General features: G+C 40.0%; 1 protein-coding gene across 1 annotated transcript; it reads left to right on the top strand.

Annotated features, from left to right (window-relative positions):
- Positions 1-1,972: 1,972 nt before the first annotated feature.
- ATF1 (activating transcription factor 1) lies at positions 1,973-17,970 on the top strand. The gene is made up of 8 exons (XM_030037237.2): positions 1,973-2,175; positions 7,174-7,290; positions 9,261-9,389; positions 11,145-11,242; positions 12,815-12,945; positions 14,133-14,312; positions 14,415-14,574; positions 14,975-17,970. Exons 2-8 carry the CDS (start codon positions 7,180-7,182, stop codon positions 15,117-15,119), a joined length of 954 nt encoding a protein of 317 aa, XP_029893097.1. The 5' UTR covers positions 1,973-2,175; positions 7,174-7,179; the 3' UTR covers positions 15,120-17,970.
- Positions 17,971-18,227: the final 257 nt, after the last annotated feature.

Genomic DNA, 18,227 nt, shown 5'->3' with positions numbered 1-18,227 from the left:
TTTTAAGGAAGCAAACATGGGTTAGCATTTATCCTGGTGAGAGGGAGAACTCGTAAGTATTTTTGCAGATATGTTACGTCACTTATATCTAGAAATGTATGAGACCTGAAGCTGTGAAGAGCTGAGCTCCCTGCTCTGCCAGGGCTGGACAGAAGTTGTCTTGTACCTACAGCAGTAGGCCATTTAGCTTTTGAAATCAGTTGTTGTAACTGAGCTCACTTGCCGAGGATGAATTAGATGCAGTTTTAAGCATGACCTACCTATAGTTAAGATTTTACTGTAGTATTAAATATTCTTTATTCAGTTTCTGGTTAGGATTCAGGACTGGTGTGTTTCATTTTGAACTGGAATTCAGTGACAGATGTATAGACTCTTAAACCTTTGCAATTCCCAGCAAGACGCGAGGGGTTTTGTCCTCTGGAGGGCTAAAGCAACTGTGTAAGGCTTTGTATGACCCGATGAAATAGAAGCTGTGGTGGCATTTGAGATTTAAAACGGGATAATCTCTGCTGTCCAGAACTAACCATGGAGGCTTTGTGAAGATTCATTTTAAATATTCATAAATGTTCAGATACAGTTTAGCACCAGTGAGGATGCAATTAATACTGTAATCTAACACCAGCTCCCGTCTATGCGTGTACCTGTTAATGGTTGTATGTTTCTGGGTAAGACTATACTTAAGACACATTATTTCCTACAAATTATGAGTAGCAATTTTACCGTGGTTTCTTTTGAAAACATTTCATTTTCAGTAAATCTTGCCTGTATTTTAAAATTATTTGCTTAATATTGGGAAAACCTCTTTAAAAAAAAAACAAAACAACAATTGAGTGATCAAATTTCCCAGGTGTCTGAAGATTCTTGTTCTTGTTGTCACAGCTCCAGCCCAGGCACGTTCTTTGGTATCGTAACTTTATATAGTGTGAGCTTAATACTCATTGGGTAGGTAAAACTGTGTAATTCTCAGGAAGAGAAACCTGGAGAATGTTGAAGCTTTTCAGCAGTGGCTGCGGAAGGCGTTGTCAGGGGAACAGAAGGCATACTCGGGATTTACTGCAAATACATCGTTCATCTGCTAACGTTGATTAGTTAGAGGTGCAGTGCTTGGTAAAGCACATCACAACTAGGGGCACTTCAGGAAAGTAAAACTGAAACGGTGAAAATGGCAAAATAATTCAAGAGTTAATGTAGCAGCAAAAAAAAAAAAGGCAAGTATATTACACTAAAGCTTTAGTCAAAACCCTTTCTCGTATGATCTTTTGCACTTTTGTGTTAGGTTAACAGCCAGGAGCTGTGAAAAATCACGGGAAAGGTTTCTATTGGCGTTGGCAATAACCTCGAGTTGCAGCGTTTTACAGGGAATACTAAATCTCGTTACTGTGCTGCTGCTTCCAACCTTTGTTAACTTTAAATTCAGAGAAAAAAAATAACCAGTCCCGCCCTGCCCGCCTGTGAGGAATTGTAGCCAAAATCCTTCCCGCTCCTTTTACATGTTTGACCTTTGTTTAGTCTAAAGCAGTCGCTGTGCAATGCCTGAAATTCCTTTTCACTAATACAGCTGTTCTAAAGATTAAAAATAAAAGCAAAGCAGCTAGAGGTTACGGAACAACCCTCGCCCCCCTGCGCTGGAAGGCCAGAACGGGCGTTTTGCGGGCGTGAAAGCCAACCCCGCTCCGCTTTCGCTACCGTTTAGCGCTTCCTTTTACGCGTGGCTGTGTGCACCCGTGCCCCGGTTGAGCACAAAGGGAAATATTGTGTTTTTTCTTGCGGGCCAGGGCTCTTCTCGCCCGTCCGGGCCGAGGCCGCGGCCTGCGCGCTCGGGCTCTGCGCGGGCCGCCGGGGCCACCTTCCCGCCCTGGGACCGGCAGCGGCGCTCTACCGCCGCCTCTCTATGATACCCCTCGTTTGGAAACCGCCGGGTGGAGGCGGCGCCAGAGCGGGCGCTCTAGCCTCCTCCTCCGGGTCTCCTACGCCGCCAGAACTCTATGGTGGGGATTTCTAGGCGAGGCCTCCGCGGGGACTCTATGGTCGCAGCCCGCCCACCCCGAGCGTCCCGCGCGGGCCCGCCGTGTTTACGATGCCGCCGGCGCCGGTTTCCTGAGGCGGAGACGGGCGCGGCGGCGGCGGCGGCTCTCCCCACGCGCGGCCACCGGCGGGGCCTGGCGGGCCTCTGAGGTAAGAGCGGGCGCCGCCGAGGCACGGGCGGGCGGGGGAGGCCGGCCCGCCCGCCCCTTCCCCTCCGCCGCTCCCGCCGCCCCCGCCGGCCGCGGGCCTAGGCCAGGCCGCGGCGCTCCCCTCAGCGGCCTGGGCGCCGGCCGCTCCCCGCCGCCCGCGAGGTGGAACGGCTGAGTCCCGCCGCAGGCCGGGGACCGGGCTGCGGTGCGGTCGTTCCCCCTCGCTCGGTGCCCGCCTCTCCCCTTCCCGACGGGCGGCCGCTGCGGAAGGACCGACCCCCGGGGAGTTTTCCCGCCCCAGCCAGGTGCGACGGGTTCCCCGTGCGGCCTGGGGTCGCTCACCGCCCCCCCCCCCCCCCCCCTCCGCCGGGAGAGGCTGCCGCCGGGCCCGGATCCCCGCCTCGCCCCGGGTGTTGGTTCCCGAGTCGCGGGGCAGGGTCGGTGCCACGGAGGAGCCTCCTGGACCCCGGGGAGGGGGGGGGGGGGTCGTGGGGGGCTGGAGGTGTGGAGAGGTGTCTCCCCCCCCGGGCTCCGGCGTGGAGCACCCAGCTAGCGACTTCAGCCCTGTTTGAGTGGGTTTTCGGTAAAAGGGCAGCGGTGGTCTCATCCCAGAGACCCTTGAGATCGACCGATTAAAAAAAATAAGAGTGATGACCACCTATCGATGGCAGTGATTACCCGTTTTTCCCTTAATCTTGACCGAGTACCGTGTCTTCCAATGAGTATGGGTTTGCAAATGATCTCATCGATATTTTCCTCTCGCGAATACCAAGGTCCCTTATGTCAATATAACATCTACGTTTTTAGACTGCAGGCTTTCATTTCTGAAGCCGCCTGTCATGGGAATGCTCGCTAAGCTGCATTTCACTGTAGAAGGCTGGGGCAGGGGGTGAGTGGAAGAAAACACATACGGAAAGTACTCCTGAAGTTTGAAGGAGTATTCTGGTGTGTGTTCACAGAACGGGATCCAAAACTGTAACTGGGTACATTGACTCAAGTCTCCTCACTTGCTTTCTGGCATGAACTGGTAGGATGTGCTGTCCTTCGCCTCTGTCTTTCACTGATTCCTGGAAAAAACTGGAGTTCTGTCCGTCTTCTGGATGAAAAAACTTTCCCCAAGTGTCTTAATTGCAAAACTAAGTAAATAGTACTTTTAACTGCTGTAGCTGGTGAAGACACCTTGAGACGTTAAAGAATCCAAAATTTCACCAGATTACTTGAGTATAATTTCACCAAATGTTTTAAATCACTTTCTGTAGTTTGTGTATGTCAGTGTTTTACTCTTGTCACTTAGTATTTGAGAATAAAATTCTGCGTCCAGTATTCTTTGCTTTCTGACTTCATAGAGTCTTTTAAAAAAATCAGTTGCCTCTTACAGTAGGTCAGTACTGAAATATCATTCAGGCCTTTCCTCTGCTAGATTTAAAAGGGCAAAACAGAACTTGGTTTCTTCCTTTGGTGTTCCCGCACTATGGCTCACTTCTCTTTGCCTTAATGTACAGCTTTTATATTCCATTATCTTATTCTTTCCCTCCTGATTACACTTTGAAGCTTCACCTGAGGCTGGGAATCCATGATTTTAGTAATTTTATGAGCATTTAACAAGAGACAATCACTGTCTCAGATAATCTGCATTGTAAGCAGGCAAAAACGAAACAGTAAGGATGAGAGCAGTACACTGTTTATGGGACACTGAAGTAAAGAGTGATTCAGAGTAAAATCTTGTGAAGATCGTTAACTGCACAGGCGCAGTATGCCTGTAAGGGGACCATCTCTTTAGTATTTTAGGATATTTTTCATCAGGCTTAGTGAAAGTTGCAGGAATGGGTTTTTCTTGTTTATTTATTTGTTCTCTTTTAACTGATACTCCTCAGTCATTTAGGGTTTTTTTTAGGGGTTCTTGAGTGGTGGTTCAAACTAAGGAGCATGGTATTAGGAGGGTATATATGAACTTCGGGATGATAAATTAAACTTGTCCACAATGAAATGTGACATTCCTGTTTGTGTTTAAAAGGAAGATACGTTTGAGACTCAAACCCACGTTTAAAGTGAGATGAGTTTCGTTGGCTGGAGAGAGTCAATTCTCAGAAGTTTAAAAGTCCTTCAAAACAAACTTCATAATGCTGCTATTGCAGAACCCTTTCATTTAAATTAAATTACTTTTGAGATGTAGCTGCGTGGAGGTATTGGTTTTATTCTGAAAAGCATCACCCTTACCTATCTGATTATAAAAACATGGTTTTCATACAGATTGAAACAGTAATTATTTTCTGGCTAATAAAACATCAGGTCTTGCTTTTATGAATTCCTTCCTGTCAGTACGTGTAAAACTCTTCCATCACCCCAAACTATACAGCTTGTTTCAACTAAGCGTATATTCTGTTGTTGGAAGTAGTTTTAACTGGTGTAAAAAGCTGAAACCCTGATATATTTTCCATCTTTGGTACTTCTTTTCAAAGCTTTGAGAACTTGCAGGTTGAGGTTTTTCATTGGAACTGCCTTTCTAAAAGCTGCTAGATGGTAATCGCTGTTTCAGGTGCTCACAGAAGGCCATTCCAATGGAAAATTTGTTTTTTTCCAGCTAAGTAAGTTGTTTTGACAAGATAGAGGCATGTGGGTCTTCTTGTGAGACAGTCATGCAAGGCCAAATAGCGCATTGCATCTCCTTTATCCTGTGGAGGATATAAGATGCTGTGGTAATTTTCACTTTGTTAAAATCGCTTGCTAAATCTTTTTTTATAAATAATATTTTACTAAGATTCATAAATGTTGGAAGAATATTTAGTTAAATATCGCAGAGCAAGCAGAGATGAAGTGAACTTGAAAAATCGTATTTATAATGGGAAATACTTTATCTTTTATTCCTGTAAGTAGGACTTCACACCTATGAGAGAAAGATCAGCAAAAACCTTTGTGCTTTCTCCCCGGTTTGTTTATTTTGGGTGGTGTTATATCTATCGGTTTCATTGTTTCTTGCAGTCTATTTTGCTGCTGTTGTCAGTATTTAATGGGGCAATAAGGCAGAGAAAAACAGTAAGAGAGAGAGCGGGAGAATGTGGTTTAGCACTACAGAAATGAATTGGGTATTTCTGTAGCACTGGAAATTTATTTCAGTTTTTGCTGTTGACTGGATTTCAGTTTGACAGTGCCCTGTTTACTTGTGACCCTTAGTATATTTCCTTTTACAGGGGTACAAAAGTAGATTTTCCTTTATAAAAAGCTAAAACTACATTAGAGGGTATACAAAGTTGCATCCCTTATATATGCTTGCCGTTAATTCTGCTCTTTGTTTTTTATAGCTTCAAGATACTTAAATTACTTTAGTTCTCAACTTTCCTTAAAAAAAAAAAAAAAAAAGCCAAAGCAGTCTTTCCGACTTTCAAGCGAGCTCTGCAGCAGTAGCAACTGAAAAAAGAAAATATTAGAACTGCATCGCTCCGCTCCTGCACTGGGGCTGGTTTCTTGCAGGCATGAGCAGCGTGAAGTCGAGCAGGGTGTCAGTCAGGATCCTCGTCTCCGATTCACGCTCCTGACGATGCGGAGGGGAAAGCACTGTTGCATTAGCAGCAGCGGTGACGTGATAATCTTAGCAAAGGCAGTCGGGATAGTTTTGATTAGCTGAAGGTTTCCAGAAGCTGGGAACAGCTGAAGCACTGCCTGGCTCCTGTGAGCTTTTTATTCCAGAGTGAAGCCTTCATTTTGCTGCTTCAGCTTAAACTATGGAGAAATTGTTTTATGTTTATTGACATAAGTATGTTGGGAAGCTGTATCGTGCTGAAGAACGTTTGTTCCGTGCCGTAAAGGGTATGGTTTCATGTATCGCCCAACCATCAGTTTTCTCTCCACAAAGTCCTGTTTTAGTAACTTATTTGAGGAGTTCTGCAGTGGGACTCCTCAGATGAGTAAGGATTGCAAGACCAAGATTCTGGTCTTGGTGTACATTGACTTTTTACCCTCTAAGTATACGTCAGGCTGCAAGAGCTGTGGTTTATCTCAGTAGGGAAAAATCAATGACTCACATTTCCACAGAAAGAAATGTAATTTCCAGTCTCATAGCAACTGTCCTTTCAACAGTTTCAAACCTTCTGTGACAAAATGTTTAACACTCACCGATCATCTTTTAATGCTCTAGGCTGGTACGCCCACTCACCCCACCTAAAAGCATGCATTTTTACATCACTAAATCCCCCAATATTGGAGGGGGGATGCTGTCAAGATGTTGAACAGTTAAATAGAAAATCTTAGAAATGAGAGAAGTGTTACTGACTGTATTACATGGAGACGGAGTGACTTTTGCAGGGTTTAAAATTCAAAACTGTGTTCTCTCTACTTTGATTTTTGAATCCCTGTTTTGTTTTTATACACCTTCAGATGTTTTAAAATAGGTTTGGCTGGTAGCTTGGATAAAATATTTTGGAAAATTATTTTACTTAGAGCAAGATACTCTTTAGTATAAATGCTTTATCTTGGTTTTCTTCCTAGATCTCATGACTTGACTTGGTTTATTTTTATGCAAAACCCAGGAAATCAGTAAATACATTTGACAGCAAACTTCAGCACCGGGTAGGTCTGAACCGGCGCTGACAGACGGTTGGAGTGCAGGTGTTATCAGGGCGAAACGGGACGTGTCTCCCGTTCTGAAACGGGGGTTCGTGCTGCTCTGGGCTCCGAGGCCTCGAGAGGCGGCGTGCCAGGCGCTGTGCTCGACCTGCCCAAAGCCACGGGGCAAGTCAGTGGAAAGGCTCCTACCGTGCCTTTCCCTTCTTGTCCCCATGAGAAGGCATAACAATGCTTGGGGTATTGTAGGGGAAGTGACAAAAAATGCTGTGCTATTCCATAATAGAAGGTGACATCGAAGGACAAAGAACTAATTAAAAATGTCCAAGTAGGACTAAAAGTATTATGCACTGAGATTCTATAAAGTGTTAGTGGAAGCTGGGCACCTATCTGCTGTTCAAATTTATCATTAACTGAATTTAACTCGTTACTTTTCTTGTAGTTGATTATGGAAGAGGTGCACAAGAGCAGCAGTAACAGTTCAGTGACGCCTTCACAAACATCAGCTGTACAAGGTACAACACTACAGGCAGCTCAGCTCTCTCATATTGCTCAACAGGTAAAGCCTGGGCCAAATCTCAGCAAACATTTGAGGTAGTTAAGAGCCATTTTTTTATGTACTACAAACTATATTAATTCTTGAGTTTTAGAAACACACAGAGAAGAAAAAACAAAAGAAGCTTGAGAAAAATGTACTTGTTTGTTGATGGATGACATGAAATTAATAAAATGGCTTGTATTCGAAAGACCACAATTAATTTTTGTGCTTGTATAGTGCAAAAATGCAGCCCCGCATTTTTGTTAGATTGTATGTACTTTGAAATCATCATCAACCTGACATACAGAAGCTGCTTAGTAATGAATTGAGGGGCTAATTGTCATTTTTTTCAGAAAAAGCATTTACAGCTCCTTTTGTAGTAATGGCAATCCTGGGTGCCCAGCACCATGGAAACACTTGGATTTTAGCCCAAATGAATGTATTTAATGTAAAAAATCATATCAAGTTGGAAATTTTACATACTCACTACAAGGTAACATCACTTTCAAAGCTTTAACCTGACTTCCTCATGATTCACATTTCTGCATCTGAAAGAGCATCTCTTTCTAGGTAAAGTCTGCTCCCTCAGCCACGTAGCCGTCCTGTGAAACAGCGAAGTTTTGCAGCTCGTCCACTGTTTACCCTATGGAAGCGATGTAGATTTTGATGCAAAATGTAGATAACTGCATGAGGCAAAGACAGGGTAGAATATCAGCAAGCATCCTGTTGTTTGTTTACAGGCTGTTTTTCTGATCTGTTTTTATATAAAGTTGCCAATGTAACTTAATATTATGATGTACGATAGAAAAGTAGTACTAAATGGAAGGTTAGCTGTATGAGTTTTAATGATCCCTTCATCTTTTCATATATTCCAGATTAATAAAAGTAGTGAAGAAATTTGGTGAGGAAACTGGTTATTTACTTATGCATCTACGTGTATAACTTTAATCAATTTTTAAGTGCAATGGCTCGTGCGAGTTCAACATCAAGAATACAAATCTGTTAGAATGTAAAAAGTATTTTATATAAGAGTAGCAGTAGTAATTAACTTTTTGCCAATTAAACCTAGATTCCAGCAGCAACATTTATTGAAATTGGTCATTTTAAAACATTAAAGAACAGATGCTGTAATTTTTATTTGGAAAAATCTGCTCTTTGTTCTTCTTCCTTGTCCAGAGCTGCATACCTTGTCTCCTTCAGTTTCCTTTCTGGTCTGGTGTCTTTTGTACAGCCCTTGTGCCTTGAACTTTCTAAGTAGATTGGTCAGCTTTTGCTATACTTAACTCTTGTGATTTCTTCTCTGTGAAATCTTTGAACTGTAGCCTCATACCAGTTGCTTAAAAAAAAAAAAAAATCCAAGAACACCAAATATGTACATTATTCATGCTACTTTCTGCATTGCTTTAGTACTGTTAGTCTGATCTGTCCTAAGCCCTCAGTCTCGTTGATCATTTTATCTTGATGTAGATTTTAGTGCCCTAAACTCCTGTTAACTTTAGTGAGAATGAAGGCTACTTATTGGGCACTTTTATTTCTGCTTATCTAAGTCTAAGACACTCTTAAAATGGAATCAAAACTTAAAAAAATAAACTGCCACAAATGTGGGGCTTTATCTGTGCATATGGATGGAGCGACATGAAAGCAATCATGCTCACTTAGTCTCAATGTTGTGATTCTGAAGAAGTCTGCTTCATGGTGGTTCATTTAGAACTGCATGTATTTAAGTTGCAGCATTTTAGTCTTTTGCACATAATGCTACATATTTGATTTTCCCCCTAACCTAAGGCAAATAAGTAACTGTTTCAGCCTTTTTTGTATGCAGATATGTATCTCAAAAATCTATCTCTTTAAAGGATACCTTCTGTGACTTAATTAGACTTAAAAGAAGCTTCTGCTAGTGCATGTTCTCCGCTAGTCTTTCTACATGTATATACACTTTCTGGATACTGTGGAACAAACGCTTTTGTTAATGATTCTTTGATTTGTTGTAGATGTCTCTAAGAGGTCCTGCTCCCCTGACAGTTGTTCAGCTTCCTGGAGAACAAGTCCAGGTCCAGGGAGTCATTCAGACAGCTCAGTCCTCTTCTGTAATCCACTCACCTCAGGTGCAAACAGTGCAGGTAACTACAGAACGTCTGTTAAATAACCAAGAATCCTGTTTTATGTATGTAAAAAGACTTGCAAAGGCTTGTCTGACTCAGCTAACTCTGCCACAGTGCAGCCTTTCTGGCCCCACTGTAACAGATAGCGAGCAATCCAGTGACAGTATTTTGGGGATACATTGTTCATAATGATTATTTGGGCTTGAAATTATTTATAGTGCTGAAGTCACCTTTGGAGTTGAAATTAAACTCTTTGACATTGCCTCCCTTTATTAAAAAAAAACCAAAACAGAACCACAACTCTTTAGTTGGTGCTCTTAACAGACATGCAACAAATAAGAAGAGTATAGAATAACCCAATGAAGAAAAATGTGTGTTTGGAAAAGGTAGACCTGAATGATGGTGGAGGAGCTGTTGATTGCTCACCTCATGTATGCTGTAACTCCGTTTCTGTGGTACCTAAGTGTTCTGCTTGTGTCTCTTACTCATTTGCCATGTGATTTTTGTACAAGCCACTTCAGAGAGGTGCCCTGGGGAGTTTACAGTTGAGTCTGTTACTACTTCATTCAGTTCTTGGCTGCAGAGAGCCCTCTGGGCAGCATGGCATTGGAGTTACACTGTGAAATAACTGCACTAGTCAGCTGAACGACTGGAAGAACTGCGCTAAAACACTTTAATTTGTCACTGATCCTTTGTACTGTGCTTATCTATTCATACGACGTTAAATTGATAAACCATGAAAAGTAAACTCATAATACATTTTCAGCTGTCATTGTTCCTGTAACATCAGATCATGGAAAAGAAAACACATTTCACTTTGCTGAAAACAGTTAAGCATCTGTTTTAGTAGGTTGTTGTTACTTGAGTCTCCTCCGTCAGTCCCTTTCCTATCATTGTGTTCTAGTTGCAAGGCCCCCACTGACTGTATTCTTTCCTTTTTTTTTTCTGCAATTTATGAACATTATGGCCTTGTTGCTCAAAGGGAAAGAAAAAGTAATACATGAGCAGCTTTTTTTTTTAAATGTTGATAGTAGGTTGCTCTTTTTGTTTCTGTAGCAGCAGTCAAGTGAGAAATGCTTTTCCCAGAGCTGCATGCATTCTTCTTGACTTTTTGTTGCTGGCACACAGATAAGTACAAATAAATGTTTTGTTAGCTTGTATTTAATAAGGAGGATCAGAGAAAAAAAATAACACTTGCCAACTGGTTGAGGACAAAGTGGAATAAAGAGAAAATTATAGATAATACTTTGCATATTTACTCCCTGATATGCTGCTGCCTTAAATATTATTTTCATTTGACTCATATTCTGACGAACAAAATACACTGCTCTTCTGTCTATGTAAAAGATTTTAAGTATTTTATGTTTGTCTCTGTACATAAATGGTGTTCCTGTTTCCTTTCCCACCACCTCCTTAGACAAATTTATGTGTGGGAGTGGCTCACCTTTTCAGACTGTATCAGCTATTAAGATCGTTAGGCTTGTATGATTTTTATGAAAATAATTAACCATTTGTATTTCTTCACACTGCTGTTTTAAACATTCTGGATTGATTGATCCTGCAGTTTAATCCAGCTAGAACAGCTAGCTTCAGATGGTGGACGTTTTTCAGCTTTTAATGTGATAAATAGTTTGGGAGAATCTCTTGAGCTTTTCTTTTTTGCATTTGTGTAGTTTTTGTGCAGCTTTAGCTCATATACAATTAAAATGTGTAATCTCTTCTGGGTATTTCTTCTGAAGCATACCGGATAACCATATGGAATGTGGTTTTTAGGTATCTTTGTCTGAGAGTGAAGATTCTCAGGATTCGTCAGATAGCATAGGCTCTTCACAGAAAGCTCGAGGCATCCTAGCTCGTCGTCCATCTTACCGGTAAGTACTATATGTAATATATTTTGTATTTTTATTTGAAACCGAAATAGCAACTTCTTTCAATATCTGTATATATTCTGTCAACCTCTAAGTTGTTTTTTTTAATCTTGAAACGTGCATTGGATCTGTTCATGCAGCAAATGTTTTGAGGATGCCATGTTAGCTATCATTTGCTACAAGGAAACTTTGACTTAACTCATTGGAGATCAGCTTCAACATGGTGTGGTATAGGGAAAATTGTTTATCAGCTGTAATTTTACTCAATTATATCATTTTACTGAAATTAGGACTGCAGTCAAAGCAGCTTTACAAATAATAAATTTGTTAGAAACTTAATACAAAATTTAGTATTTTTTACAATAATGTTCTGAAAATTTTAAGACAATTCATTAACCTAGCTGATAGTCCTGTCAGTGATTGTTGTTCCCACTTCTGCCACTGCTTTTCATTTTTTGAATGTTTTATCCACTCTTCTTAGTACTTTCTGACAGCTTTATCTCATCTTGAATTATGTACCAGAACAAGTAATTTAGGAGGGATTTTATTATTTTGCATGCAGTCAAAAACAGTGGTGGAAAGGAGCAATTCTGAATCTTCAGTTATAGTAGCCAGGACAGGAAAATACAAGCTGTAAGCAGAGCTTCTATGGGAGAACTGTTTAGCCGTGTGGGTTTGGGATCAGGACTTGTCAGTTCTGCTTTTTTCTTCATATAACTGCCACTAATTCATCATTAAGCCTGGGGTAAGATGCATAAAATTCATGCTTCCATTGGTTCTTCTTTTAAATAGAGGTGTGTCTGTTTTCATAGGGCATTGTTATAGTGGACATGGGTTGTTTGGGAAGCTGTGCAACAGCTAAATTAAACGCAGAAAAGAAATGTAAAGTCTTACTGTGTACTGAAACAGCAAAAGATCTAAGTTTTAAGCTTTTCTGTAGTAATCTACTCCTTTTTAGTTTATTCTGACACCAGACAGAGCAAACTGGTTTTAATTGGATATACAAAGCCTATTCTTGAGAGAATTAGAGGATCGAGTTGTAAATCAGAAAAATCTCTTTAACAGGCCAGTTGTGTATCCCCGGAAAATGTTTATGATGGAAACTCTGATGCAGCTTTTACTGAAATAAAGCGATGCAGCTGCAGCGCTAGTTTTCGGCACACCGTTTTTCTGGAGATTACTGAAATCTACTGTAAATGGTGCAGGTTTTCATTTCAGGCTTACCAGTCCAAACATCTAAGGCTCTTAGAGGATAATAATTGAAAATCTGGAATTCGTGCTGATTTGCACATACTCATACTTTATAAATCAGTAGCTGACTTGAATTGCTTTTAGCTCATAAAATTATTCAAATATTTAAATAACAAACTAGACTATATAAACTACAGAAATGTAATTACAGGAAGAGTTTGAGGCAGTCACCTCATACAAAATTTTGTTAATTCCAAAAACTGTTGTACATCAAAATTTTAGTGTTTATGTCTGTAATACTAAATATAGTAGTTTGTAACTATTGTTGCAGTAATTTGTAGGGTTTGCCTACTATTATAGCTGATAAAGAAACTTTTTTTATAGAAAAATTTTGAAAGATCTTTCTTCTGAAGATACACGCGATAGAAAAGGAGATGAGGAGAGTCCTGGTGTCTCCACTGTTACATCTATGTCCGTTCCTACGCCTATCTACCAGACAAGCACTGGACAGTACAGTATGTTATACAAAATATATGCCTAACTGGACACATTTTTTATTCAACTTGCCTCAAAATACAGATATTCTTTTTGTTATATATTTGACTAAGATGAAACTCAAGAGGTTTGGTTATTTATCTAACAGTCAGTGAAGTTAGTACTGTTAATTACATGGAAATAGACTGGTATCTAAAGACTCCAGATAAACTCAATGCTTCATTATCTTAATTTTTGCATATTAAGACAAGACATTCAAAGGATGTTGTTACAAAATACACAGCAGTCTTCTAGTGTTAGATTTAGTCCAAAATGTAAGGTCAGTGAAGATACCATTATATACATGATAGGGCCACACCAAAAGGTGTTCCTGTGGTATCAGGGAGGTAGCAAAAAAAAAGGATTTGTTCCTTTGATTTTATCCCTAGTATTCATTGTGCTTGTGAACCAAAAGGCAACCTGTTCCTTTCCATCCTTCTTCTCTGAGCTGGGTGTTCATACTGCTGTTCCTCACTTCCTGCCCTCTCCCTGACGCCTTTGCCTGCCTGGAATTTTGCCCTTTCTTAAGTATGTTTCCACAGAGCAGCCACCAGCTGTGGTCAGCGTGGGTCCACGTGGAGCTGGTATCTGGCATGGCGCAGTCCCAGACCTCTTCTCGCAGAGGCCACCCCTGCAGCTCCCCGCACTACCAACACCTCGCCACTTAAACCCAATATGTTCGTAGAATCCTAGAATGATTTGGCTTGGAAGGGACCTTAAAGATCATCTAGTCCAACCCCCCTGCCTTGGGCAGGGACACCTTCCACTAGACCAGGCTGCTCCAAGCCCCATCCAACCTGGCCTTGAACACTGCCAGGGATGGGGCAGCCACAACCTCTCTGGGCAACCTGTTCCAGTGCCTGACCACCTTCATTGTAAAACATTTCTTCCTTATATCTAATCTCAATCTACCCTCTTTCAGTTTAAAGCCATTAGCCCTTGTCCTATCACTACATGCCCTTGTAAAAAGTCCCCCTCCAGCTTGCTTAAGTTTAGTAAGAACCCAGCAGCAAGATCAGATAGTTGAAAGTGATGGAAGAAAAAGCCTTTTAAAACTGGCAGTATTTTTCGGCAGTGGAAACAGATGTACAGTCTACAGTTTTACCTCTATCTGTATGTTATAATGTACAGCTACAACTATTATTGTGCATGTTCCTTTTTCTTTAAGTTGCCATTGCTGCAAACGGATTACAGCTGGCCAGCCCAGGTACAGATGGTGTGCAAGGTCTGCAGACACTAACAATGACAAATGCGGGTGGTACTCAGCCTGGGACAACAATACTGCAGTACGCACAAACATCAGATGGTCAACAGATACTCGTACCCAGCAACCAGGTGGTAGTGCAGAGTGAGTACGCCTTCTGGAAATGGTTAGAAATACCCATCGCTAACGCAAGCCTAACTTTCTAACGCTACCACGTTTTGATGTCTCATGCTATTATCGCAACAGCTGCGTCAGGAGACATGCAGACTTACCAGATCCGCACGACGCCAACTACCACATCCCTTCCTCAGACTGTGGTGATGACATCTCCTGTCACTCTGACATCACAGACAAGTAAGACAGATGATCCACAGTTGAAACGAGAAATAAGGCTGATGAAGAACAGGTATGTAAGTGCACATGGGCTGCTTTGATTTGTTAGTTTAAAGTTCTGAAATATATCTTCAAAGCACAAATTATGAGTCTTGCGAGCTAACTTTACTGATTGTGCCATCAGGATGGTATGCTGCATCCAGCGACTAAAAGCATTGGAAATTCTGACCAAAACATGCTACGTGTTCCGTCTGACACGCTTTGGAGAAAGCAAATTGTTTTTTCCGTGCAGATTGACTACCAGATACTGCTAAACTTCATGCTCTCCATCTATCGTTGTGTACTTTTCAGTTTGTTTTGTTCAAGATTGCCATGCCAGTTCTTTCCTCCCATGTTGGTGAGAATCATAACATTCATAAAATAGACACATCTCAAATCTAAAATAAACAATTACTTCTGGTTTTCTGTTCCAGGGAAGCTGCTCGAGAGTGCCGTAGAAAGAAGAAAGAGTATGTTAAATGTCTGGAAAATCGAGTCGCGGTCCTGGAAAATCAGAACAAAACTCTAATTGAAGAGCTAAAAACTTTGAAAGATCTTTATTGTCATAAAAGTGTGTAAGAAAAGAAGGTAAAACTTTTGTGGACTGTTTAAATTTCAGAGGAGAATTTTTTTTTTATACTGAATTTTTTAAACTAGATGAAAGGTCAAAAATGAAACTTTTCTACCTAGATTTCACAACTTAAAGACTATATAGATTTTATTTACAACATGTTGGTGACAAAGTACAAAAAGGAAACAAGAAAACCTCACCAAAATTCCTGCTGGCACAACTGGAAACTTTATAAAGTCAAGATTGCATCTACAATAAAAGGACAGTGATGTTTTATAAGGCAGGTGATTAGAATTTCTTTGAAAATTTCACATGCCTCTTGTAATGGAGGCAATATTTGGTTACAATTAAAATGTGGATGAAATGGAATCCTTGCCATAGTTGACATTATTAGTAACATTTATAACCAGTATATGTTTTGATTTCTTACTCTTTTTCAATCCTTACTTTTTCTTTTCAGTTATTTGTATGTAAATATTTTTATTTTAACCTGTAAGTTGTCATTTACAGGTGCAGATGATAAAAAAAGCTAATACTTTGCTAGAGGTATAAATTATGTTTACTCTTTCTCAGCTGACAGTTTAAAAAGTTGGGGGTTTTTTTCAATGTTTGCTGTGTTTATCAAATTTGGAAAGGATCTGCAGAAAGCAGTGAGAGGCCTAGTCCTGAAAATGTCTGAGGCACATGAAATAAGGTGTTGACTTTTCTTAAGAGAATTCAACACATCCAATTATTTTAAAGTACGATGTGGTGGAACGAGTACTGGTGAACAAAAGTTTCTGAAGAATGATTTCACAATAGTTTGTTCTTAGTTGCTGGGCATGATAAACATCTATAATTGAAAAATAAATTGTGTGCTGATTATATATACAATTAAACATGCATTGCTTATTCTGTCTGGAGATTCTACTGTGCTTTGGAACATTTAAACCAAATAGAAGAAGAACGATAAAATAAAAAATTGAAGATATATACCAAAGTGTTAATGAGGTTCTAATATATGGTTTATACGCTGAAAGTAGTGCAAAATTTCCGGACTAATTTTGTAAGGTAGGCGATATTTTGCAAAGTAACGGTATCTTTGTAAGAAAATACTCTATTGAAAACAGGTAGATGGTTGGTATATTTTGTAGCTAAATTGTGATCTTTACAAATTCTGACATTGAGTTTATATACGTATTTTGACAGTTTATATATTTCATTTTAGTAAACAAATGAAATATTTTGTGAACCAGATTTTCAAGCATATATTTTTATGGATAGTACAAAGTCAAATGAGATCCTCTTTGGTGTAGGAGATATTTGAATTAATTTTGTATGTCTGTAGGCAACTTGCAAAAAAATGGATCCTAAAGAGTGTTGGGAAAAAAAGAAAAAAAAGAGATCAGGGCTTTTTATTCCCCACAGTTGATAATATCTGCACATTAGATCTGATTGCTATCAGAGATTCTAGTTTGTATGATTTTAATTTGTTTCAGGTGAAAATTAAATGTTTGACATGATCAGGACTCTTTTGGGTGTAGAATCTCCATTCTTGGAGATACTCAAAAGCCGTCTGGATGTGGTCCTGGGCAACCGGCTCTAGGTGACCCTGCTTGAGCAGGGGGGTTGGACAAGGTGACCTCCAGTGGTCCCATCCAGCCTCGACCATTCTGTGATTCTGTGAAATAGAAAAATGTGTATGCAGTGCTTATTGCATGAATAATAAATACACTATTTTCCATAGTTAGGATTGAATCCTGCTTCCAGTTATGTCAGTGGGAATTGCACTATGGACTATGCTATTAAAAAGGTGTTAGAGCTACGTGTGTGTGTTGTGCTAGCTCAGATCTGAATGAGATTAAAAGACGTACTCACTCCCTAGATGTGTAATGCTTATCATATGGTCAGTCAGTATTTTTTATTTTACTCATTTTTGAATTAATGGACTTCTTAGCAAGCAGAGCTCTCTGCAAATGGTATGAGAAAGACTGCATTCCACAATCGCATTGTTAGTGGGCTATAAAAATGGGGTTTTTTTCTGAAGTTTCTAAACACCTGATTGTTGTGGACATGATCCATGATACGTTTCCTTTAGGCCAAACTGGAGCATACATTTCTGTTCGCGATCACGTCAAAAAAGAGTGCTTTCGTTGCACATCAAAAATAATGAGCAAGGTTGAGAAAGTCATTACATTAGGGAACTGCTCCAAAAGAGGTCTCCAGCGCCTCCTGTTTCTGTTAGTGGAATTTCAGGAAAAATGAACACCTTGGAACGTGCTTAGCACCTCAGAGAATTGGACCTTTTCGCTCTGTCTCCCATCAGGTGTGTGTACGCTATTTGGCATATGTTTAAGAGGGTTTGACCTACAGTACTGAAACTAATTTGGTAACTCCTCTGTATGGTGTTTTGATCCTCACTGTGTGCCGTTGTTCCTTTACCTTCTTTTGTAATACGGAATAATAATAAAAGAAGCTATCAAGTGTTAAGACTGTAAAAAAATGGTGGCCAATTCTTTCTGTATTCAGCAAGTGAAACAAACGTAGTGCTACCAGACATAACGTTAGTAAATTTTTATCCTCTTAAAATAGTGTTTTGCAAAGAGCAGCTTATTTTTCATCATGGAAATATTAAACAGTAACATGAGTTTGCTCTTTAAGTAATCACTTATCATGAAATACTTATTTTGGATTTACTTCAAAATCTAGATTGTAAGAGAGTAAAATTGATATCCTGAGAGTAAGAGCTATAGTACCTAATACTGTTCTGCTGGTTATTTCCAAACAAAAGTACATGCTTTATATGAATTGTAAATATTTGTTGAAACAATTAGATGGTTGCAAATTTTGACCTTGGTAAATAAAGTCGCCAAAATATAATTCTGATGTTCCTTATTTATTTTTAATTAACATAGTACTGCAGTGGTTCCTACCAAACGTGCATACATTGTGTGGTATCAGGTCTTTTACAGTGGCCAAGAATAAATATTTAGTTTATGAAACAGCACCCAGAGATCTTTTATCTGATGTGTCCTTTCAGCAGAGGACTACGTTATTTGTGCATAACTTTTAGTCATGAATAATTAAAAATCATTAAAAATAATTTTTAAAAGTAATTTTTAAAAAATCATTAAAAA

This window comes from Aquila chrysaetos, chromosome 15 (genome assembly GCF_900496995.4).
Source record: "Aquila chrysaetos chrysaetos chromosome 15, bAquChr1.4, whole genome shotgun sequence".
NCBI classification, from domain to species: Eukaryota; Metazoa; Chordata; class Aves; order Accipitriformes; family Accipitridae; genus Aquila; species Aquila chrysaetos.
The sequence above is the reverse complement of the archived record's forward strand: the minus strand, read 5'-3'. Positions and strand labels throughout refer to the sequence as shown.

Bases quoted from the DNA above. Each gene is read 5' to 3' on its own strand.
- ATF1 (XM_030037237.2), top strand. From the start codon at position 7,180: ATGGAAGAGGTGCACAAGAGCAGCAGTAACAGTTCAGTGACGCCTTCA. The intron at 12,946-14,132 runs GTATGTTATACA...TTTTTCTTTAAG, and splicing joins GACAAGCACTGGACAGTACA to TTGCCATTGCTGCAAACGGA. The intron at 14,575-14,974 runs GTATGTAAGTGC...TTTCTGTTCCAG, and splicing joins ATAAGGCTGATGAAGAACAG to GGAAGCTGCTCGAGAGTGCC.